Below are 21188 nucleotides of genomic sequence, written 5' to 3' on the forward strand. Positions count from 1 at the left end.
ATTACCGCGTTCCTGGAAAAGCGACAGATAGAGAGAGAGAGAGAGAGAGAGAGAGAGAGAGAGAGAAAGGATTGATAGATAGAGAGGTGGAGGTAGAGAGGAAGAGACTAAAAGGATAAAAAAATAAAATGACCTGAGCACAAATTACTTTTTTCAATAATGCACAAACTCATTACCTTTGACGCGACGCTGAATTCATGTCTCATACATATTATATTATTACTTCCCGACATGGTGAAAGTTCAAACCGTATATTCTCTCTCTCTCTCTCTCTCTCTCTCTCTCTCTCTCTCTGTCATGTATGTAGGAACAATGCCTCATATGAATTATATTTCCATTATTAACTGTCTTGTTTCAATATATATTCTCCTCCTCATCTTCCTCTTGTTCCTCCTGCTCCCAGTTCTCTACTTTCATCTTCTCGATCGACATAACATTTCACTCAACATATAAGTCTCTCTCTCTCTCTCTCTCTCTCTCTCTCACACACACAAACACACACACAAACTCGACATTCTTAGCTTCTTTTACTACTACTACTACTACTACTACTACTACCACATCCCTTTCTTCATATTACTATTCTTCTACTACCATTACTACTATTTTGCTCTTTCAACTTCCTCTTCCCCTGATTCTCACTCTCACTCACTCCCCTTCGTTTTTCCTTTCTTTACACACACACACACACACACACACACACACACACACACACACACACACACACACACACACGCATCGCTACGAACATTAAAATTTCCTTCACCTAGTGGCATTAAATTAGAGCGGAGTGATGCGACAGAGCAACAGGAACACGCGAACAAAGGGACTCTTGTGTGCATGGCGAAGCGGAAGAAAAAAAAATACGATGCTATGCGGAATAAAAAATAAAATAATAAATCACTACATTACAGCCAGTACAGAGAACACACACACACACACACACACACACACACACACACACACACACACAGACCAACACACTGGAATATTGAAAGCGAAACGGATTGGCAGACAGACAGACAGACAGACAGATAAGACAGAACAGAGAAGACGACAGGAAAATACATTCACCATTATTATTATTATTATTAGTTATCGTTATCGTTATTCCGACATTATCTACAGGTAGGCGATGACGACGACGACGACATGGCAAACTAAAGAGTATTTGAGCCTCAGACAGACACCGTTTCTAGGCTTGTGAACGAAATAATAAGTCATCTTTTTATACATGTTCGTGGAATGTGATTTGGCTGGTTTCTTTTTTTTATCTTGTCTTTTTGTTTGTTTGTTTGTTTGTTTTTTGTGCACATATATATTTTTTGTGACTATCTAAATCTTGGTCTGGTAAAGAAAATAATAATTTAATCATATATTCGTAGACTTTGATTTTGCAGTTGTTGTTTTTTTTATCTCATCTTCTTTCAATTGTTTGTTTCCATGTTTTTTTTTTGTGTGTGTGTGTGTATGTGCGTATATATTTTACTGCTAACTTAAATCTTGGTCTGTTAAAAGTATCTTGGTACGTTTTTTTTTTATTTAATTATAGTTTTTTTTTTAATATCTTCTCATTATTTCAGCTGCTTGTTTCTTTTCCAGGTGTATATACATATATTTTAGAGATAACAGTTAATGCCTGGTCTGTTAAAGAATAAGATACCTTGGTACATTATTTAAACTTGGATATACTTTTTCTTTCTTTTTTTTTGCCTCTTTGCTTTCCAGTTGCATACATAAACAACACATTACTAACTGTTAATTCGAAGACTATTGAAGAGAAAAATATTATATTGTTATTATCGTGATGGCTGATGTTACTCTTTTGTCTTCTTTTTTAAACTGTTTTTGCGCCTTTGTTTTACCATCACAAACAAACATATATTATTAGTTGATATAATTCTAGACTGCTAATATACAACTTCTTACATTTGTGAAGTTTGGATATACTATTTTCTTCCTCTCTATATATAAGTGTCATTATAAGTGTGATTTATCCTTCTTTTGCATGTTCATTTTTCATTACTTGCCGTTACGAAAAAAAAAACGCAGAATCCTAAAACGTTTTCAGAGGCATATTCTTTTACTTCTTGGTACTTTTGTCTTCTACCTGCTCAACATCTTCAGGTAATTGCATGGATTCACTCAGCTCTTCTCTCCTTTACCTCATGACACTAATAACGTCAATAGGTTGTACACTGCCGACCTTCGATATTATTCACTCTATCTAAATGTCACGTATTACTTCACTAGACACGGTGAGTATACGATACCGGTCAAACTAAATGAGAAGAAGAATCCATGACACTTTAATAAGGGAAATAAATACCCTCCACTGAAGTAGCAAAAATGACCAAGATATAACAAAATATATGCGTAAGTGAAACCACCTTTATAATCACACAGTTTCCTCTTTCTCATCTCTATACCTTATCTTTTTAATTATATGCTTGGGTGTATATTGCATTCGCCTCACCCGCGTACAAATATTTCAAGACTTGCCGTGCTGCTCTCTCTTGCGGTGCCGGCGGAGACAGAGGAAAAATATATATTAGTGTGCGAGACAACAGCGTATGTATAAGTAGATGGTGCGGTGCGGGGGAGACTACGTGCGGCGATCGAGATTAATGTTGCCTGGTTTCGCTTTTCCTCCATTTTCTGCTCGGCTCCACCTCAACGCACCTTCTCCGGAAAATGTATTTCTTCCCTTAATTTCCTTTATCTTCTCATCTCTTTCGTTCGGCTTCTTGGAAACTCCTCGCAAGCTTTTCAGTATATATCATTTTCCTCTATGTTTTCTTTTATCTTTAATATTCTGTCTAGTCTGGAAAATGACTCTGCTTTTTTTTTATTTATCTCTTCTTTCATCTTTATACTTTGAAACTGGTCTTTTGTTTTTCTCTTTTGCTTCACCTTTATATTTGGGAATTGTGACTTTGTATGCTGAATATTTCACGTCATTTACTTCCTTTTTATGCTCTTGGCTGGAGACGGCTGAGTGATGTAACAAATTATGTTTTTCCTTTTCTGTGAACATGACGATACTTTTTATTAGCCGCTTAATAATGTTCTTCGTTTCTCTTTTAATGATTTCTTCGTAGGGCAAGTCGGTCATGTAATTGAATGTTTCCACTTTCTAGTCACACGAACTTACTCTAATATACAGGACTTCGGGGAATACACAAGAAGAACAACAATTGTACCATGTCTCGCCCCAGCAACAGACCCTTTCTCCCTTTCTCCAAGACCGAGACCAAGAGCCTTAACTCACTCGAGGCAGCTAAGGTTCTCGAGACGTGGCCTGACTTACCCTTAACTCACATCCACGACGGAGATATTATATAGACAAATCGGTGAACAAAAGAATAGTCATATACCTGCAACATCGTAAGAAAGGATTGAGATCATGCCTTCTGTCATTTTCCTTTTTCCTTTCTTTCTTTTAGCGAGTTAATACAAAAAGGAAAAATAGATATGTAAAAGTCAATGGTCCACTCTCAAAGTCCGTAACCCTGTACACACACACTGGGATCACTCCCTTCATTACTCCTTTCCTGCCTTCTTTTCTTCCTAGCTCCTCTATTTGACATGACCTCAAAACATAAACCCTTTCTCATCTTCCTCCCAAAAACAACCAGCCACTGTTCACTGTACACTAGCATCACCACAACCAACATAGTCAGTCAGTCAGTCACTCATTATCAGCATCAGTGATGATCCATATCAGCCACTATTTGTGCACTATAGGACAAGGACTTTACCAAAGTCTTCCACCTTTCTCTGGTGTTATCAATCGCTTAGTATTCTCCAACAAGGAGTTTGAAAACTCTCCACAGCAGGAATCTTCTCTTCATCTTCCCGCCTTATATTAATTCTTCTTTTCTTCCGTGCCTACCTTATAGGCTTGCCTTATCCTCCCTCTTGCCCTCTGGCCAACCTGCATTACCTCCTCTTCTTACGTTAATGCCGGGTCTTCTTGCCTCTCTCTCTGTCCACTCAAACGGTACACGTACCAACACACGATAATGCGGAACGCCAGCAGAGAAACCTCCTTTTGCATCGACGCTCCGGCAGCCACGGACCTCCTCACGCCACAGTAGGTTAGGACAGACTGCACTCATCAGGCTGGGCGTCTCTCACTTGCTGCTTAGCCTTCTTGGACGACCGGCGGATGAGCGAGCGACTTCGGGGCTTGTTTCTGGAGAAGGCTGAAGGAGGGGTGGACCCGCTGGCGCCTCCGTTCTGCAATGAGTCAGAGGAGAAGGAAAAGGTTGAAAGTCACTGGAGTAGGAACGAAGGTGTGGTTGGTGCTGGTGCTGGTGGTGGTAGTGGTTATTGCTGGTGGTGGTGGTGGTGGTGGTTGTGATGGTAACAGTGAGGGAAGCGATGTGATTTAGATGGAATTAATATCTGCATGGTTATACTGTTTGTGTACATACCAATGCCTCCTTTGTTCTCTCGCTCTATGCCGTGTTTATGAGAGAGAGAGAGAGAGAGAGAGAGAGAGAGAGAGAGAGAGAGAGAGAGAGAGAGAGAGAGAGAGAGAGAGAGAGAGAGAGAGAGAGAGAGAGAAATTTCCGGGATCGCTATCAACCGAAAACAAAATATGACTGCAATGTTATTTTCCAATTTCGTGACTGATTACACACACACACACACACACACACACACACACACACACACACACACACACACACACACACACACACACACACACACATACACACACACTAATAATATGATGCCTCGGTAACCAACATTACTTCCTGACAGAAAATATTTATCTGTTGTTGTTGTTGTTGTTGTTGTTGTTGTTGTTGTTGTTGTTGTTGTTGTTGTTGTTGTTGTCGTTGTTGTTGTTGTTGTTGTCGTTGTTGCTGTTGTTGTTGTTGTTGTTGTTGTTGTTGTTGTTGTCAGGGCTGATGACATTTTTGTTCTTCCTGTCCTTTGCAATTCATGTTTTTCTTTTCCTTTTTCTTGTGCTTGTTCTTATTCGTTCTCCAAATCTTCCTCTTCCTCCTCCTCCTCCTCCTTCCTTTCCTGATGTTAATTGATTATCCTGTCATTGTTAAGTTATGACAGCATATCCATCTAAACTGTGTGTGTGTGTGTTTGTGTGTGTGTGTGTGTGTGTGTGTGTGTGTGTGTGTGTGTGTGAGCGCGTGCAGGAACGAATTTTAAAACACTGATGTGAAAAATTAAGAGTTAAGTGAATGTCATCTCTCTCTCTCTCTCAGCACATTAAAGATTATCGAACCGCGCTAACTTAACCTTTTTATCTCCCTTCACTTCGGTCACTCTCACTTACTATCGTTCGGCAGAGGTCCGCTGCGTATTGATCACTCTCAGGGAAAGAATATTATTGAAAGTGTAAATGAAAATAAAATAACGGATCTGAAATAGCTACTCGAAAGTCGACAATAACAACAACATCAAAAAGGAATAGTAGTAGTAGTAGTAGTAGAAGTAGAAGTAGTAGTAGTAGTAGTAGTAGTAGTAGTAGTAGTAGTAGTAGCAGTGCAGTAATGGCAGAAGTAGTAATAGTAGTAGTAGTAGTAGTAGCACCGTCAGTTATCCACAATATGCTAGTATATAACAACAACATTTCAATTTGGTAGGCAAAGTTTAAATCAGCTATTATGGAGTCGACGTAACAAATTGGGTAAACTTTAACTTCAACAACACTAAGTCTCAGTAAATCTCCTGCCACATTTAACACCAGCAGAATGATCAGCACAAGGTTTGCAGCATGATTTCCACTTATTGCAATTCACTTCCCAATCCCTACAAGACAAAAAGTGTGTCACGGGCGTGGCGTTGCCTAGTGTGTGATGCGGTAAACTCTACGGACACAGCAAGCCACGTTAACATTACTCCTCGGTTTCCACGATGAGCAATGTGAATACCCCGATGCGTTAGGCCATACCATAACCACCTAGGCACCGGAAAGCACTTAATCTGAATAGACTTTACATATATACTTCTATCCCTGTCTCACTCTCTCTCTACCTAGCAACTTATAATCCTCCCCTCTTTCTTCCTTCTGGCTATCTATACCTCCCATTCTCTATCTCCTCCTCAATCTCTTTCGTGGGTTGCTAATAAGACGGATAAGCTTTGTCAATTCGGCGTAACAATCGTTCTCGGCGCTGGCAAACAAGCGGGAGTGACAGCAAACAACGTAAGTGAATGTAAACAGGAGTCGGTGGCGCTCTCTTCCGCTAAGTTTTGACAAAGGCTGGTTAAGAGAGAGAGAGAGAGAGAGAGAGAGAGAGAGAGAGAGAGAGAGAGAGAGAGAGAGAGAGAGAGAGAGTGAGAGAGAGCAGCTCAATCTTTTTTCTCTATTTTTCTTTGGTTTAATCTTTCCTCTGCTTACTGATGCTTCACTTCCTCTCGTTTTCTGTTTGTGTCTGTTTGTTTACTTCTTTTTAGGGGAATTATCTGTTTACCTGCCTGACTACATAATCATTTGCCGGCTTACTGAAACACACACACACACACACACACACACACACACACACACACACACACACACACACACACACACACACACACACACACACACATCAACACACACAAAGGGAATCCCACAAAAGGAGAGAAGCTCAAAAAGTTTTAATTAAATATCTTTTACAAGACAATATTTAAAAAGAAAAATATGTGTAAGAAACCCAAGCAAAGAAGGCGCGAACCTCTTTATCGGAGGCCGAGGGGGATCCAATCCTCTTGGGTCCTCTTAAGTGTAATTAGCGGACTTTGTGTTCGGCCTAATGAAAAAAACGGGCTTGTGGCGGCCCAGGGAAGAGGAACAGTAGCTAGGCTTTTTTTCTATATTATCTTCTTACTTTTTTATTCCTCTTCCACTTTCCCTTTTTGTTGCATTATTTTTCTCCTCTTTATTATCATTCTAATTCTCATTCTTATCATCATCATTATTATCATCATCAAGGTGTCATTATCATAGTCATTATCATCACCGTCATCATTGGTCATATCGAGTTTCAGGGATACTAGTTTCATTACCATCTTTACCACCATCATCATCATCATCATCATCACAAATATCATCATCATTGTTACCACCACAACCACCACTACTGCACTCATCACCATCATCACCACCATCATACCCACCACCACAACCTACATCACACTTCACTATCTCTCCCCTTCTACTTCTCTCCTCTCTCCCTCCCTCGGTCCTTTCAATTGTTTCTCCTTCATAATCCTATTCTAACAACTTCCAACATTTTGCCAAGTTCGCTAATCCCCTTATAACTTTCACCGATGCTTTCATGAGCCTTCCAACCCTCTATCTCACCATCCACCAGCCAGCCAGCCAACCACACTACCTTATACGGATTAAGGCGCTCACCAACCTGTAATCATCCTTATAAAGACATATCCATCAGTTCGTACTCATCCTTGATATTAGGACTCACATTCAGTAAGGAAATCTACTCAGTATAATGAAGAGGAGGCAATGGTGGTGGTAGTAGTAGTAGTAGTAGTAGTAGTAGTAGTAGTAGTAGTAGTAGGAGGAGGAGGAGGAGGAGGAGGAGGAGGAGGAGGAGGAGGAGGAATGGTGAATCATTTATTTTCAATCACATTCTATAAAAAAAATATTGAGTTTACCCTCGTCAGATATCTCAGTTAGTAAATCAGTCACACCACCACCACCATCACCAGTTAGACTGTTAGACAGTCAACCACCTCAGCCAGTCAGCCAGACACACGACCACTACCACCCCCACCAGTAAGTCAGTCAGTCAGTCAGTCCCCACCACCACCATCATTCGTCCACTCAACTATCACCCCCAGTCAGGAAACCACCACCACCAGTCAGCCAGCTATTACCACGACCACCTGTCAGCCACTTGAGCTTACAGATGCTTATATCAGCTTATTAAAATATTATCTCTTCGTATTGCTTGATCTAAAACATTATAATATACTTAGGCTATCTACACAAATACAGCCTCTCCGACTTATTATAATGGGCTATACTTGTGTTACAAGCTACAAGTGCTTACAAAAAAACATTATCTCTTTTCGTTCTGCTTTATCTAAAATTAAGTGTTTTTTAGGCTATCAACACACGTGTAGTTTCTCCGATTTGCTAAGTAAGTTACACTTGTGTTACATTCTACAAATGGTTACAAAAAGAACACTTGGTGCCAGTGGTTTAAGATAAAGATCCGAACCACAGTCGCAGGCCATGTGCCAAGTGGAGGGGTTGGTGCGAAGTGTCAGTGACCAGCGACACTCATGTGTAGAAGTCAATGACGAGCGACACTTGTGTGTATTAGTCACTCATTTACTTCCTCTAGAATATTAGTAAGCTTTCCTAATTAGTGCATCATTATTTAAGACAGTAAAGAATCAATACACGTTCTAACAAACCACATAAGTGCCAACATTCGCCTAAACATTGGTTTGGTGGGTGGCGACACATACAAACGCCATCACAAGTTACTCGCGGCCGTCGGGCGGCGCCACTGTTCCCGGTACTGATTCCCAAGAGGCGGGCGCGAGTGTCCTCACTTTACTGTCCACACTCTTTGGTAGTAGTGTAAATGGCAGACTGTGCTGCTGCTGATGATGATTAGAATAAACTAATATCAAGGTAATGCGTTAAACAAACTGTCATTAAACATTTCTCTCAAGTTGTATATTTTTTTCCCTGATGATTACTAATTACAATCGTGCGTACAAACTGGAGAGCATACACTTTCCAATTCTTCCCAAATTTGTTCCTCTTTTAACCTTTTTCCACATTATTTTTCCCCCAGGGCGAAGGAGGCCCCCTGACGATAATTACTTTTACGCTTTTCACAGGATGACCTCTCTCTCTCTCTCTCTTCTTTTTCTTACCTTGTTTACTTAATTTCTTCCCAAGCACGAAAAAGGACACATGTCAATCACTCTTCCTCCTCCTCCTATTCCTCCTCCTCCTCCTCCTCCTCCTCCTTATATTCCTCGTTAATCTCTTTCTCATGAGAATCTTGAGTAAAAGTTGAAGGTTAATCACAGAAGTCTCTCTCTCTCTCTCTCTCCGGCAAAATACCTTAGGCTGTTGCAAATTCTGAACGCGAACATTTTCTAGTTAATCAAACCATCAGATGGCCAATGAATGTTGATGTGGACGAGGGAGGAAAGGGAGCAAACATCGAATGAAAGGGAGGAGAGGGAAGGAAGGGAGGGAAGGGAAGGCTGGAGGGAAGGGGGAAGGAAGTAAACCAGATGAAACAAGGGAGGAAAGGGCTGATAGAGTGAAAAAGGGACGTAATGGAGGTGAGGGTAGAGAGAGGGAGGAAAGGAGGGAAGGGAGGAGACACTGGAGGAAAGGACAGGGAAGAGAGGAAGAGCAGAAGGGAGGAAAAGCAAGAGGAAAAGGAGGAGAGAGGGAGGAAGGGACGAAAATGGAGGGAAGTATAGAGATAAGGAGGGAGGAAAGAAAAGAAACACCGGAGGAAAGGGAGGAGAACGGAAGAAAGGAGGAAACGGAGGAAAAGGCGAAGAGTGGGGGAAGAAGGAAAACGGGTGGAGGAGCAAAGGCAGGGAGCAAAGGGTAACAGGAGGAATCGAGGTATAATATTTTGATCAATTTACACACCCCTTAACCGTCCTTCACTTCATCTTATCCCTCCTACATCCCCTTACCCTTATTTACATCACCTTACTGCCCCCTTAACCATCTCTCTTTACCCCCCTTCACATCCCCGTACCACCTATCTCCATTACATCACGTTTTAAAAATCCTCCATATATAACACGCGTTTAAAAGCCTTCAAACAACTATACTAACACACACACACCTAACCGGCATTATCACTCATCCATTACAGACTCAAATAAAGTCTAACAATCTTCCTTTTTACTGCATTTCTACCCCCTATGAGTTCGCGTCTATATTGCAAGCGCTTCCTTCCCTGGCCATTCCTTTGATATCGTTTCAGCTAAATAAGTCAACCAGAAACCGTTCCCTATGAGTTTTCTATGCGCCACTTTGATGAGAGAAAGTGGTAGTAGTAGTAGTAGTAGTAGTAGTAGTAGTAGTAGTAGTAGTAGTAGTAGTAGTAGTAGTAGTAGTAGTAGTAGTAGTAGTAGTAGTAGTAGTAGCAGTAGTAGTAGTATAGTAGTGTAGTAGTAGTAGTAGTGTAGTAGTAGTAGTAGTGGTAGTAGTAATAGTAGTGGTAGTTGTAGTAGCAGCAGTAGTAGTAATAGTGGTAGTGGGAACAGATAGGCCAAGAAAAATAAGTAAGTGGAAGAGAAGTTTGTGGAATTTCACAACACCCAAAAAAGTTTAAAAGCTGACGATGATTTATTTTTTTAGTTGTTAATTACGAACTTTCATCTTATTCATCTCCGCCTGTCTCCTGAACCGCAGTAAAAAGAACCGCACAAGTACCTCAGTTTTACGCTAGTTTACCTTACGTGTTATGAGAGAACGCGAGGTAAACACTCCGATGTAGTATTCTTCCCAAAAAATGACTCTCTTAATTACATACACGGCTACACGGAATCCCTCACCACCTATACGTCTTCTCAAGGCAAATACCACTGCTTAAATCACGGCGAACTCCCATTCCGCGGTCTCTTGAGGATATCAACCCACGCGTGAAACGAGAAATACACGAGCCGTACTTTGAAGAGCAGTGATGTTAGGGGATGAGGCTTGAAAGGAGTGTAGGCGTGGTAGGCTTAACCCGGTAGCAGCGACGGGGCAAATTTGTGGCCTTACCGTGTACCAGCGACGGGCCATAATTTTGCCATGATATACAGTAAACCCCTAAAAAATAGATGATGCATAAACTGATCACAAATGCGTTGAAATATATTATGAAATGGTTTGCGTGAGTGATGATTTTTTCTCATTTTCCTCGCTTAGAGTGGCCTTTAAGAAACATGATCCCCGCAGCTACCGGCTTAAGGCTCACATTCTCAAACATTTCTGGGCTCACACACCCACGTTTGATAAGACTTTAGCAGAGGATGCGGTCATTTGCGTGGGTAGCTTTACGAGTCTAGGAATAATTTAACAAGGCTTCTGTACCATGATTGCGGCAAAACACTCATGGGAACCCGACGTATCTTCTTTGTGGCCTTGTGGAATGGTTATCATGAGGGTTGAAAGTATTTGATAAGGCTTTCCTAGTGGTTATGAGTATTTCCATGGCTTTTGTAATGGTTGTGAGTGTTTCCGTGGCTTTTGTAATGGTTGTGAGTGTTTCCGTGGCTTTTGTAATGGTTGTGAGTGTTTCCGTGGCTTTTGTTATGGTTGTGAGTGTTTCCATGGCTTTTGTAATGGTTGTGAGTGTTTTCATGGCTTTTGTAATGGTTGTGAGTGTTTTCATGGCTTTTGTAATGGTTGTGAGTGTTTTCATGGCTTTTGTAATGGTTGTGAGTATTTCCATGGCTTTTGTAATGGTTGTGAGTGTTTCCATGGCTTTTGTAATGGTTGTGTGTATTTCCGTGGATAGGTTTTTTTAACGTTTTTGCCTATGGCGCCGGTAGGTTTTCTTCATAGGGTCTGATGGTCGGCCCCAGCCCGTTGTGGCGCAGGCAAGCGTTTTATAGTGGCGCCACCTTGCATTGGCTCATGCTGCCCCCCGGAGGTCATCTTTGATCCTAGAATCTAGAGTCCGGGTTGATAGGTAGTGTTCTGGACAGCATGTGGGTAGTTTTAGGCTACTCGGCGGTGACTGAAAAATCCCAGCTTGTGGCACCGGGTGGGGCGCAAACCCGCGTCGTCCTGAACGCGACGCCGTCACGCTATCCACTCAGCCACCACCCTCTGTGGCCTTTGGAAATGATTGTTGTAAAAGTCCACATTCTCAATCATGTCGGGGCTTACACCCACATTTGTCAAGACTTCCGTAGAGGTTCTTGTGGGTGTTTCCATGGGGGGGTTAGTTTTATAAGTCTAATGATAGATTGACAAGCCGTCTGTACCATATATGCAAAAACCACCCATAACAACCCCACGCATCTCCTCTATGGCCTTTAGAATTTCATGTTGAGTAGAAAACGTCTGAAAATACGGTTTTATAAGATGTGTCGCAACGGGCAGCCTGAGACCCGTTTTCTATTCTCTTTAGTCTCTTTCACGGGTGACTAATCAATACTTTTTGGCTTGCTTCTTACCATCTGCCGCCTCTTGCTAGGGCCCACAGGGAGATTTGCAATGTGTTTGATGTAAGGGCGTGTGGGTGTTCTCTCTCTCTCTCTCTCTCTCTCGGCAAACACCCACGTTACATGAATACAATCTTATCGAATGGTTATTTTTCTTCTTTCTTTTTCCTCCTTAAACGTTTTCTACTTTACTGATAAGCTAGGAGGAGGAGGAGGAAGAGGTGGAGGAGGAAGAGGAGGAGGAGGAGGGGGAGGAGGAGGAGGAGGAGGGAAGTTCTTTCTAACTTTTTTTATCCTTCTTTAACTTATTTACCATCCCTTTTACCCTCGTTTCTCTTCTCTTCTTTTAATATTTTCCTGTTTCCATAATGATAAAGGAGGAGGAGGAGGAGGAGGAGGAGGAGGAGAGGGAAGAGGAGGAAGAAGTAAGGATAAGGAGTCGTATCTCTCTCTCTCTCTCTCTCTCTCTCTCTCTCTCTCTCTCTCCCTCCTTTAGACTCTAGGCAAACAGAGAGAACAAACACAAGGGGTGACTAAACTAAACTCACACACACACACACACACACACACACACACACACACACACACACACACACACACACACTTAAACACGTTCTACTTCCCTTCCAAATCCAATCTTCATCTTCCTCCTCCTCAATTTTTTTTTCTTCCTCTGTCTTCCCTCTCCTTGTCTCCCCTTCTCCTTCTCCAATGACCTATACCTTGCTCGTTCTTTTCCTTTTTCATTTGCTTCTCTGTCTCCCCCTCACTACCTCCTCCTCCTTCTCCTCCTCCTCCTCCTCCTCTCCCACGTGCAGGAGGTGATAAGATGAAGCGTGACTCGGAGGGACAAAGGATGTAATCAGATGCCATAATTGAATGACTCCTGGCGGGACAGAGTGACAGGTGAGGGAGTCCGGAAGGGGTGTGGCTGCGGGGGGGTGGCGAGGGACGTGTGTGAGAGGGGTGTGGCCAAAAGTGGTGAGGGTGAAGGAATTGTGACTTACGAGGTGTGGTTGAGTGTTGTAGGTTGGATTGAGATGTGGCTGAAAGAAGGAGTTTATAGAGATGTGGTTGATTGTAGGTTAAGAGAGAGAGGGTGGCAAGGTGTGGCTCAGGAAAGAGTAGTTATGTATTTAAAGGGCGTGTGGCAAAAAGATTATATGGCTTCTTGAGGAGTGTGGCAAGTGTGGCTAGGAAAAGGTAAGACTACAGTGAATGGGTGTGGCTGTACGAGTGTGGCTAGAAAAAAAAAGAAATAAAAACTAACGATAAAAGTGATTAAGAAAAGATAAAAAACGAGAAATAGAAACATCACAAAAGCTAGAGGGTTGATGCTAAAGAAGAAAAAAGACAAACAAAGATGAAGAAAAAAAAAGACAGACAAGAGAGAGAAAATAAACGACAGATATGAAGAAGAACTTGTAAGAAAATAAGAACAAAAAGATCAAGTATTTTTCCATTGTCAGGTAAAATGTAGAAAGGTAAGTCATTAGAGAGGAAAAATACGATACTAACGAGAGAGAGAGAGAGAGAGAGAGAGAGAGAGAGAGAGAGAGAGAGAGAGAGAGAGAGAGAGAGAGAGAGAGAGAGAGAGAGAGAGAGAGAGAGAGAGAGAGAGAGAGAGAGAGAGAGAGAGAGAGTTGAAAAAATTAATATCAAAGCACAGGACGAAATATGGAAATGAAACAAGAGAAAAAGAATTGGAGGAGGAAAAAAAAAGATGAGAAGGAGGAGGAGGAGGGGAACGAAAAGGAGAAGGAGGAGGAGAAGAATGACGAAGAGAAGTCTTATGATGGTTATGACCTTTACTCCCTTTCCCATCTCCCTTCTTTCCTCTCCTCTTCCTCCTCCTCCTCCTCCTCCTCCTCTCCCTCATCCCGTTGCCAAGGAGAAATATTGGAGGATAGGTTACTGGGACGACGTTACACTGCGTTATCGTTATTATCACTGTTATTACTATCATCATCATCATCATCATCATCATTATTATTATTCACACAACTACCATCACCACCGTAACCACTACCACTATTATTATTATTATTATTATTATTATTATTATTATTATTATTATTATTTTTATGACGTGGAAGGTTAGAAGTGTCGATTTTCCTTGCAACGTGACCTCGCCCCTTATTAGAGAGAGAGAGAGAGAGAGAGAGAGAGAGAGAGAGAGAGAGAGAGAGAGAGAAAACACATACATTAAAAAAAAAACAGGAGAAAAGCTGAAGGATGAGGAGAAAGAGGAAGAACATAAGATACCATATAAAAAAAATATAGCAAAGAGAAAAAATAAATAATAGAGAAATAGAGAGAGAGAGAGAGAGAGAGAGAGAGAGAGAGAGAGAGAGAGAGAGAGAGAGAGAGAGAGAAGGGGGGAAAGAGGGAGAGAGGGAGGGAGAGCAGGCTATATTGTCCCGTCCTCTCATAAGACGTGTCCTGTAATAACATCTAATCCCGCTGCGTCAATGTGTCTTGCGATGATTGGAAGGCGACGAGACATTCTTTATACGACAGCTCCGCCGGCACCACCACCACCACCACTGCCATCACCACCACCACCACCACCACCACTGCCATCACCACCACCACCACCACTGCCATCACCACCAACACCACCACCTCAATCCTATATGACATAACTTTCTTCCTCTTTCTTTCCTTCCTCCCCCTCCTTCTCCTCCTCCTCCTTCTCCTCCTCCTTCTCTTACTTGTATTTCATTTATCTCCTCCTCCTCCTCCTCCTCCTCCTCCTCCTCCTCCTTCTGCACTTTTCTTCATCTATTTCTTATTCTCTTATGTTTGTTCCTATTTTTCTTCTGTTTCCTCCTTCTTATTCTTTTTTTTCCTCTTACCCTTCTTGCTCTTCCTCATCTTTTTTTTTCTTAGTGCTGCTTATTCATTTTTTCCTTCGTTTTTTTCTCTTCCTCTTCTTCTTCTTCCTCCTCCTCCTCCTCCTCCTCTTATTCAATACAATTTCTCGTGACCTTTCCTCGTAACTTTGTTTTCATTGTTTCCTTTCATATTATTATCTGATATTTTCCTCTTCCTCTTCCTCTTCCTCCGTCTTCTCCACGTCCACCTCCTATTCTTCTTCGCCTTCCTATTCTTCTTCTTCCTCATGCACCTGTTCCTTTACCTTCCTTTACCAGCTCGTTTTCCTCTAATTAGTTATTTTTCAGGTAGGTTTAGTTATTTTTTTATCTCTTTCTCTTCTCCCCGCTTTCATTTTCTTCCTTCTCTTTGTTATCTCTTGTTCGGGTCTTTTCACATTCAATCATTTTCCTCGTAATTGCTTTGCTTTTTCCATGTTATCTTTTTCTTCTGTTAAAGTTTTCTTTTTCTTTTGCTTATTTGTGTTTATCTCCATCTTTCCTTTCTTTTCCTTCATTTTATCATCATTGTTATTTCCACTCTTATTATTATTGTTTTCATATTCTTCTTAATCATAATCTTTTTCCTCTTCTTCCTCTTCGTAATCGGGTTTTTTTCCTCTTTTCCTCTTCGTAATCATAATGTTTTCCCTCTTCTCCTTTTCTTGTTTGTACTGTATTTTCCTCTTGATCCTAATCTTCTTCCTCTTCCTCTTTTTAGTCTTATTCTTTTCCTTCTTATCCTCTTCTACTTGCACCTTCTTTTCTTTATTTTTATCCTAATCTTTTTCCTCTTCCTCTTTTTAATCTTATTCTTTTCCTTCTTATCCTTTTCTACTTGTATTTTCTTTTCTTTTTCATCCTAACCTTCTTCCTCTTCATCTTTTTAATCTTAATTTTTTCCTTCCCATCATTTTTTTAACTGTCTTTACTTCTGTTCCTTCTAATCTGTATCTTCTTCTTTCTCTTTCACTCCCCTTTCCCCTCACCCTAATTACTTCATTTCTTTATTAACACTCAAGATTTTTTTATTATTTATTTTATTATTTTCTGTTATCTCTTCTCCCTTCTTCGTTGATCCTTATTATCGTTCTTTTCTATAAGCTTCTCTTTTATCTGATCTCTCTCTTCCCTTCTCTTCATCTTTCTTTTTCTTTATTTCATATTAAATCCATTACTTTCTCTCTCTCTCTCCTTTATCTATCTATCTATCTATCTATCTATCTATTTATCTATTTCTTTATCTATCTATCTATCATTATCTATCTGCAACAACAACTCCTCTTTTGTTTTTCCACTCACCTCCTCCTCCTCCTCCTCCTCTTCCTCCTTCACTTCATTCTGCTTCTCTTCCTCCTTCTCTTTCTTCACCATTATCAAAACCTTTATCCTCCTCCTCTTCCTCCTCCTCCTCCTCCTTTTTTAATAACGTCGGTGATTCAGCGGAAAACAAAGGAAGAGTCAAGCTTCGCCGACACCACCACGGGCGGGAGGAAAGGGGGGGGGCGCGGGCCCGGCTAATTAGAGGGAGGCACCCGGAGCGACCTTACCTGGCTGGGGGGGGGGGGAGGTGTGACAGGTGAGCGACGAGAGGTCAAAGAATCAGGTCATCGGTAAAAGGTTACGTTGGGTTAGACAATGATGATGATGATGATGATGATGAAGAAGAAGAAGAAGAAGAAGAAGAAGAAGAAGAAGAAGAAAAAATAAGAAAAGAAGAAGAAGAAGAAGAAGAAGAAGAAGAAGAAGAAGAAGAAGAATCATAACGAAACTACTAGAATCTGTGATTATTATTATTATTATTATTATTATTATTATTATTATTATCATTATTATCATTATTATTATCACTATCATTACATTCATCACTACGACCAGTATTATCATATTAACAATTCAAATATACACACACACACACACACACACACACACACACACACACACACACACACACACACACACACACAGGTAAGCCGGGCAATCAGCATCCAGGTATGTTGCTAATCCATTTTTGAGGGCCATTCATCATCATCGTCATCATTAGCATCACAACCAACGGTCAGTATTTTTTTTTCCCTTCCCGCGACCCGGAAGCGAAGCGGCCGATGAAAAGCGGAATGATAACCCTCCAGGTCTTATTGTCTTGTTGTGTTATCCATTTTTTCTTTTTGCTTCACTTTTGTTGTTTATTTTTCTGATTGCTTCGTTTTTTCCGTTATATTTCGGTTGATTTCTGCGCACCAATGTCTTTCCCTTTTTAATTAGCTTTTTTTTATAGTATCAGTTGACAGTATTTGTATTTAAGTTTAAAAGTATTCCTCCATTTTCTCTCTCAGTTTTCTCCGATGTCTTTCCCTTTTTAATTAGCTTTTTTTTAATATCATTTGACTATTAGTATTTCTGGTTAAAAGTATTTCTCCATTTTCTCTCTCAGTTTTCTCTATATTCTGTCGTTGTGTGTTTCTGATTTTCGAGATATTCATTTTTTTCTATTCATTTCTATTCATTCATTTATATATTTGCTTATTCTATGATGTCCATGGATTCTGTCTATATATCTATCTTTATGCTATTCTATATAACATGTCGAGAAATGCCTTGAAGTTCAGTCCAATTATCCACATTTATTCTTTTCTGTCTATATTTATGGAGGATTGCACTCAGATTTCTGCTTACGTAAATATTTCTTTTATTTCGGAAGGGGAGAGAGACGTCAACGGTTTTTCTATTTATTTTTCCATCTTTATTATATTTCTCGTTTGATCTATGGTGAAGCCTCTCTGATTATCTGATTGTTTTCGTATTATATTATTTTATGGGAGGGAAGAGGAAAGGTAGAGAGTGGAGGAGCGGGAGGAGGAAGGGAGAGGAGGGCGTTGTCTCCCGGGGGTTGGATGAAGACTAATGGTGCTTAATTGATATTTTATGACACTAAACATATACCAATTTTTCTTCCTCATCCACTACTACTACTACTACTACTACTACTACTACTACAACTATTACGACTATTACTACTCAACCTTTCCCAGTTTTCTTTAACCCACCAAACTTTTTTTTTATTGCCCTTTAGCTTTTTCCTCTACTGTAAAAACAAACATCAGCACTTCTTACTCTTCTTACTGATTTTGCTTTTTCGCTTTACTGCTTCCTCTTATTTATCTTATTTTTACCCTCGGTCTACTTCCTTTACTGTAAAAACAAACTTCATTCCTTCGTACGTTTCCTACTTATTTATTTTATTCATTAATCTACTTCCTTTACTCTAAAAACAAATTTCATTCACTCTTTCGCCTATTACTATTTATTTCGGTCATTAATCTATTTCCTTTACTCTAAAAACAAACTTCATCCCTTCTTACTCCCCCTACTTATTTATTTTGGTCATTAATCTACTTCCTTTACTCTAAAAAACAATCTTCAACCCTTCTCTCTCTTCTTACTTGCATTATAATCCCTTTAATCTACTTCCATCCCCTTCATAAGCAAATTCAAACCTTATTCCTCTTCTCAAACCTAATAAACCTCCTTCCGCCCTTTAGCTGCTTCCTTTACTACAAAAAACAAAATACAATCCTTCCCACTCCTCTCAAACCCACTAATCTCACCTCGGGAATGGACTCGCGGTCGCTGGGGGGAGTCTGCGAGCGGTGCTGTGACCTCGTTTTGCAGTAGGCAGAGCTCTGTCGCTTGAGGCTGGAGTCTTCCCCCTGAGGCACCTTCCCGATCTGCAGGAAGGTGCGAAAGATATCCTTGATGTGCAGGTTTTCCTTCGCCGAGCACTCGATCACGCGACACCTGCGGAATACACCTGGGATTAATTTTGAAGGTGAGTTGTTGTGGATAAAGGTGATGGTGGTGGTGGTGGTGGTAGTGTTGAGTGGATTGGATTGATGTTGATTTGGTTTTGATTTGGTGTTTGAGTGTGTGTGTGTGTGTGGGAGTGTGAGTGTGGTTGTGTGTGTGTAGAAGTCAAGGACCGCCACACACAAACATACACACACGCACGCACTTTTTACTGCAGAACTGTTCTCGTTTATCGTCATCTGCAAATATCATGATAAAGATCTCTCTCTCTCTCTTCATTCACACTCATTATCCCTCCAATCCTACTTTAGTGTAATTATCCTTATGCCCTCCTTGTCTCTCTCTCTCTCTCTCTCCGCCACCGACTTTAACCTTCTATTACACAATTATCTTACGGACACCTCTCTCTCTCTCTCTCTCTCTTATCTATCTATCTATCTATCTCAGTTCTTCCTCTTTCCTCCTTTCGCAACCTTTCCCTCCATTTTCCTTCCTCTCTGAACCTCTCTTATCCTTTCCATTCCCCCTTTTCGCAATCTTTTTTTCCCTTTTCCTTTCTCTCCTAAATTTCTCCTTTCTCTTCCCTCTTGCAGCCTTTCGCTCCCTTTTCCTTCCTCTCCCAACCCTTTTCTCCTTCCTCTTGCAACTGTTCTTTCTCTTCTTCTCTCTCCGAACTTTATCTTCTCTCTTCCTCCCTTTCGCAAATTATATATATTATCCTTCATCTCCCGACCTCTTTCTCTTTCCTCTTCCTCCTTCTCATACCCTTTCCCTCCCTTTTCTTTCACTCCTTACCTCTTCCTTCTTCCTCTCCCTTCCTTTACTTTCTCCTTTTTCATCCTCCCTCTCCCTTTCCCATCCTCTCCTAACCTTCTCTACGTCCCTATCTTCTCCCTCTACTCAGTGCTCCTTGAACCCATATCACTCAGCGGGAAAGGGATTCAAACCTCTTACCCCCACTGGAACCCATGCGAGAGGGAGGGAGAGGCGGTTAAGCGTATTCAGCCTGTATCGCTTCTGGTTCTCGGTGACTCGCGGCTTTCAGAGAGGAGAGGAAGAGGTGGGGTAGGAGGAGGAGGAGATAGGGAGAGGAGGAGGAGGGAGAGGAAGGGTCGTTTGTATTCAGAACAGGCCTCGAGTGGGTGAGAAGGGGAGGCGGTGGTGGTGGTGGTGGTGGTGATGATTGAGTTAATGCTGCTATATACGATGTTGATTATATTATTGCAGTTTGTTGTGGTGGTGGTGGAGGTGGTGGAGGAGGTGGTGGAAGTTTTTCGTTATTGTTCTTGTTGTTGTTCTTAGTATTTTTATCATTATTATATGTAGTAGTAGTATTAATTTTTATATTACTAATACTGCTGCTACTACTGCTACTTCTACTACTACTACTACTACTACTACTACTGCTACTGCTACTACTACTACTACTACTGCTACTACTACTACTACTACTACTGCTGTTTCTGCTACTACTACTACTGCTGCTGCTGGTGCTACTGCTAATACAACTACTATTACTACTACTACTACTACTACTATTACTACTACTACCACCACCACCAATTAATTATGATGGTGACAAATGTATAAACAGTTATGACAGTCACCACCACCATCACTACCACCACCACCACCACCACCACCATATACAACAACAACAACAGCAACATTACACCACAGGGATTTCAGATGCAATGAACAACAATTTCTGTCGACATATTAATATCTGCTGCGCCTCATCACGGAGCGGGTTTTTAATTATTACGCTACACCACCACCACCACCACCGCCACCATCACCACCACCGCCACCACCACCACCACCAGCAATAACCTCAACACCAACACTAACACAAACCGCTCTCAATATCACTACCACCACCACCTCCATCATCACCACCACCACCTCCACTAATCCTAAAGCTACCAGTATCAACAACATTACCAGCAGAATTAACAGAAAAACCACCTCCAAAATCACTACCACAAACCCTAACTTCACAAATATCACCATTAACACCACCATCACCACCACCACCACCAATAATCTCAACACCAACACAACACAAACCGCTCTTAATATCACTATCACCTATCCCATCATCACCACCACCACCACCTCCACTAAAACCCCCAACACCAACACCAACACAAACCACCCCCATTATCACTGTCACCAACACTACTATCACCATTACCACCACTACCATCACCACCACCAGAACTTCAATCACCACTTCTATATCACGCGAGCCACTTTCACTTCTTACAACTACCATCACCATCACCATCACCACCATCATTTGTTCTTGTGTTCCTCTTCCTCCTTTTCTCCTCTACATTCTCTTTTATTTTCCTCATCTTCCTCACT

The 21188-nt window shown here is 41.1% G+C and overlaps 1 protein-coding gene across 4 annotated transcripts in view; it reads right to left on the reverse strand.

Annotated features, from left to right (window-relative positions):
• Window positions 1–681: 681 nt before the first annotated feature.
• LOC126982937 (ras-related protein Rap-1b-like) overlaps window positions 682–21188 on the reverse strand; it is a 194739-nt gene continuing 174232 nt past the window's right edge. For all 4 annotated transcript variants that reach the window (XM_050835215.1, XM_050835212.1, XM_050835214.1 and 1 more), the window contains 2 exons: window positions 18620–18809; window positions 682–4242 (listed from right to left, as the gene is read on the reverse strand). In XM_050835215.1, the coding sequence (XP_050691172.1) occupies window positions 4102–4242; window positions 18620–18809 (331 nt within the window). In that variant the 3' untranslated portion in view covers window positions 682–4101. The remainder of the gene's footprint in view (window positions 4243–18619; window positions 18810–21188) is intronic.

The sequence above is a fragment of the Eriocheir sinensis genome, chromosome 52 (assembly GCF_024679095.1).
Source record: "Eriocheir sinensis breed Jianghai 21 chromosome 52, ASM2467909v1, whole genome shotgun sequence".
Classification (NCBI taxonomy): domain Eukaryota; kingdom Metazoa; phylum Arthropoda; class Malacostraca; order Decapoda; family Varunidae; genus Eriocheir; species Eriocheir sinensis.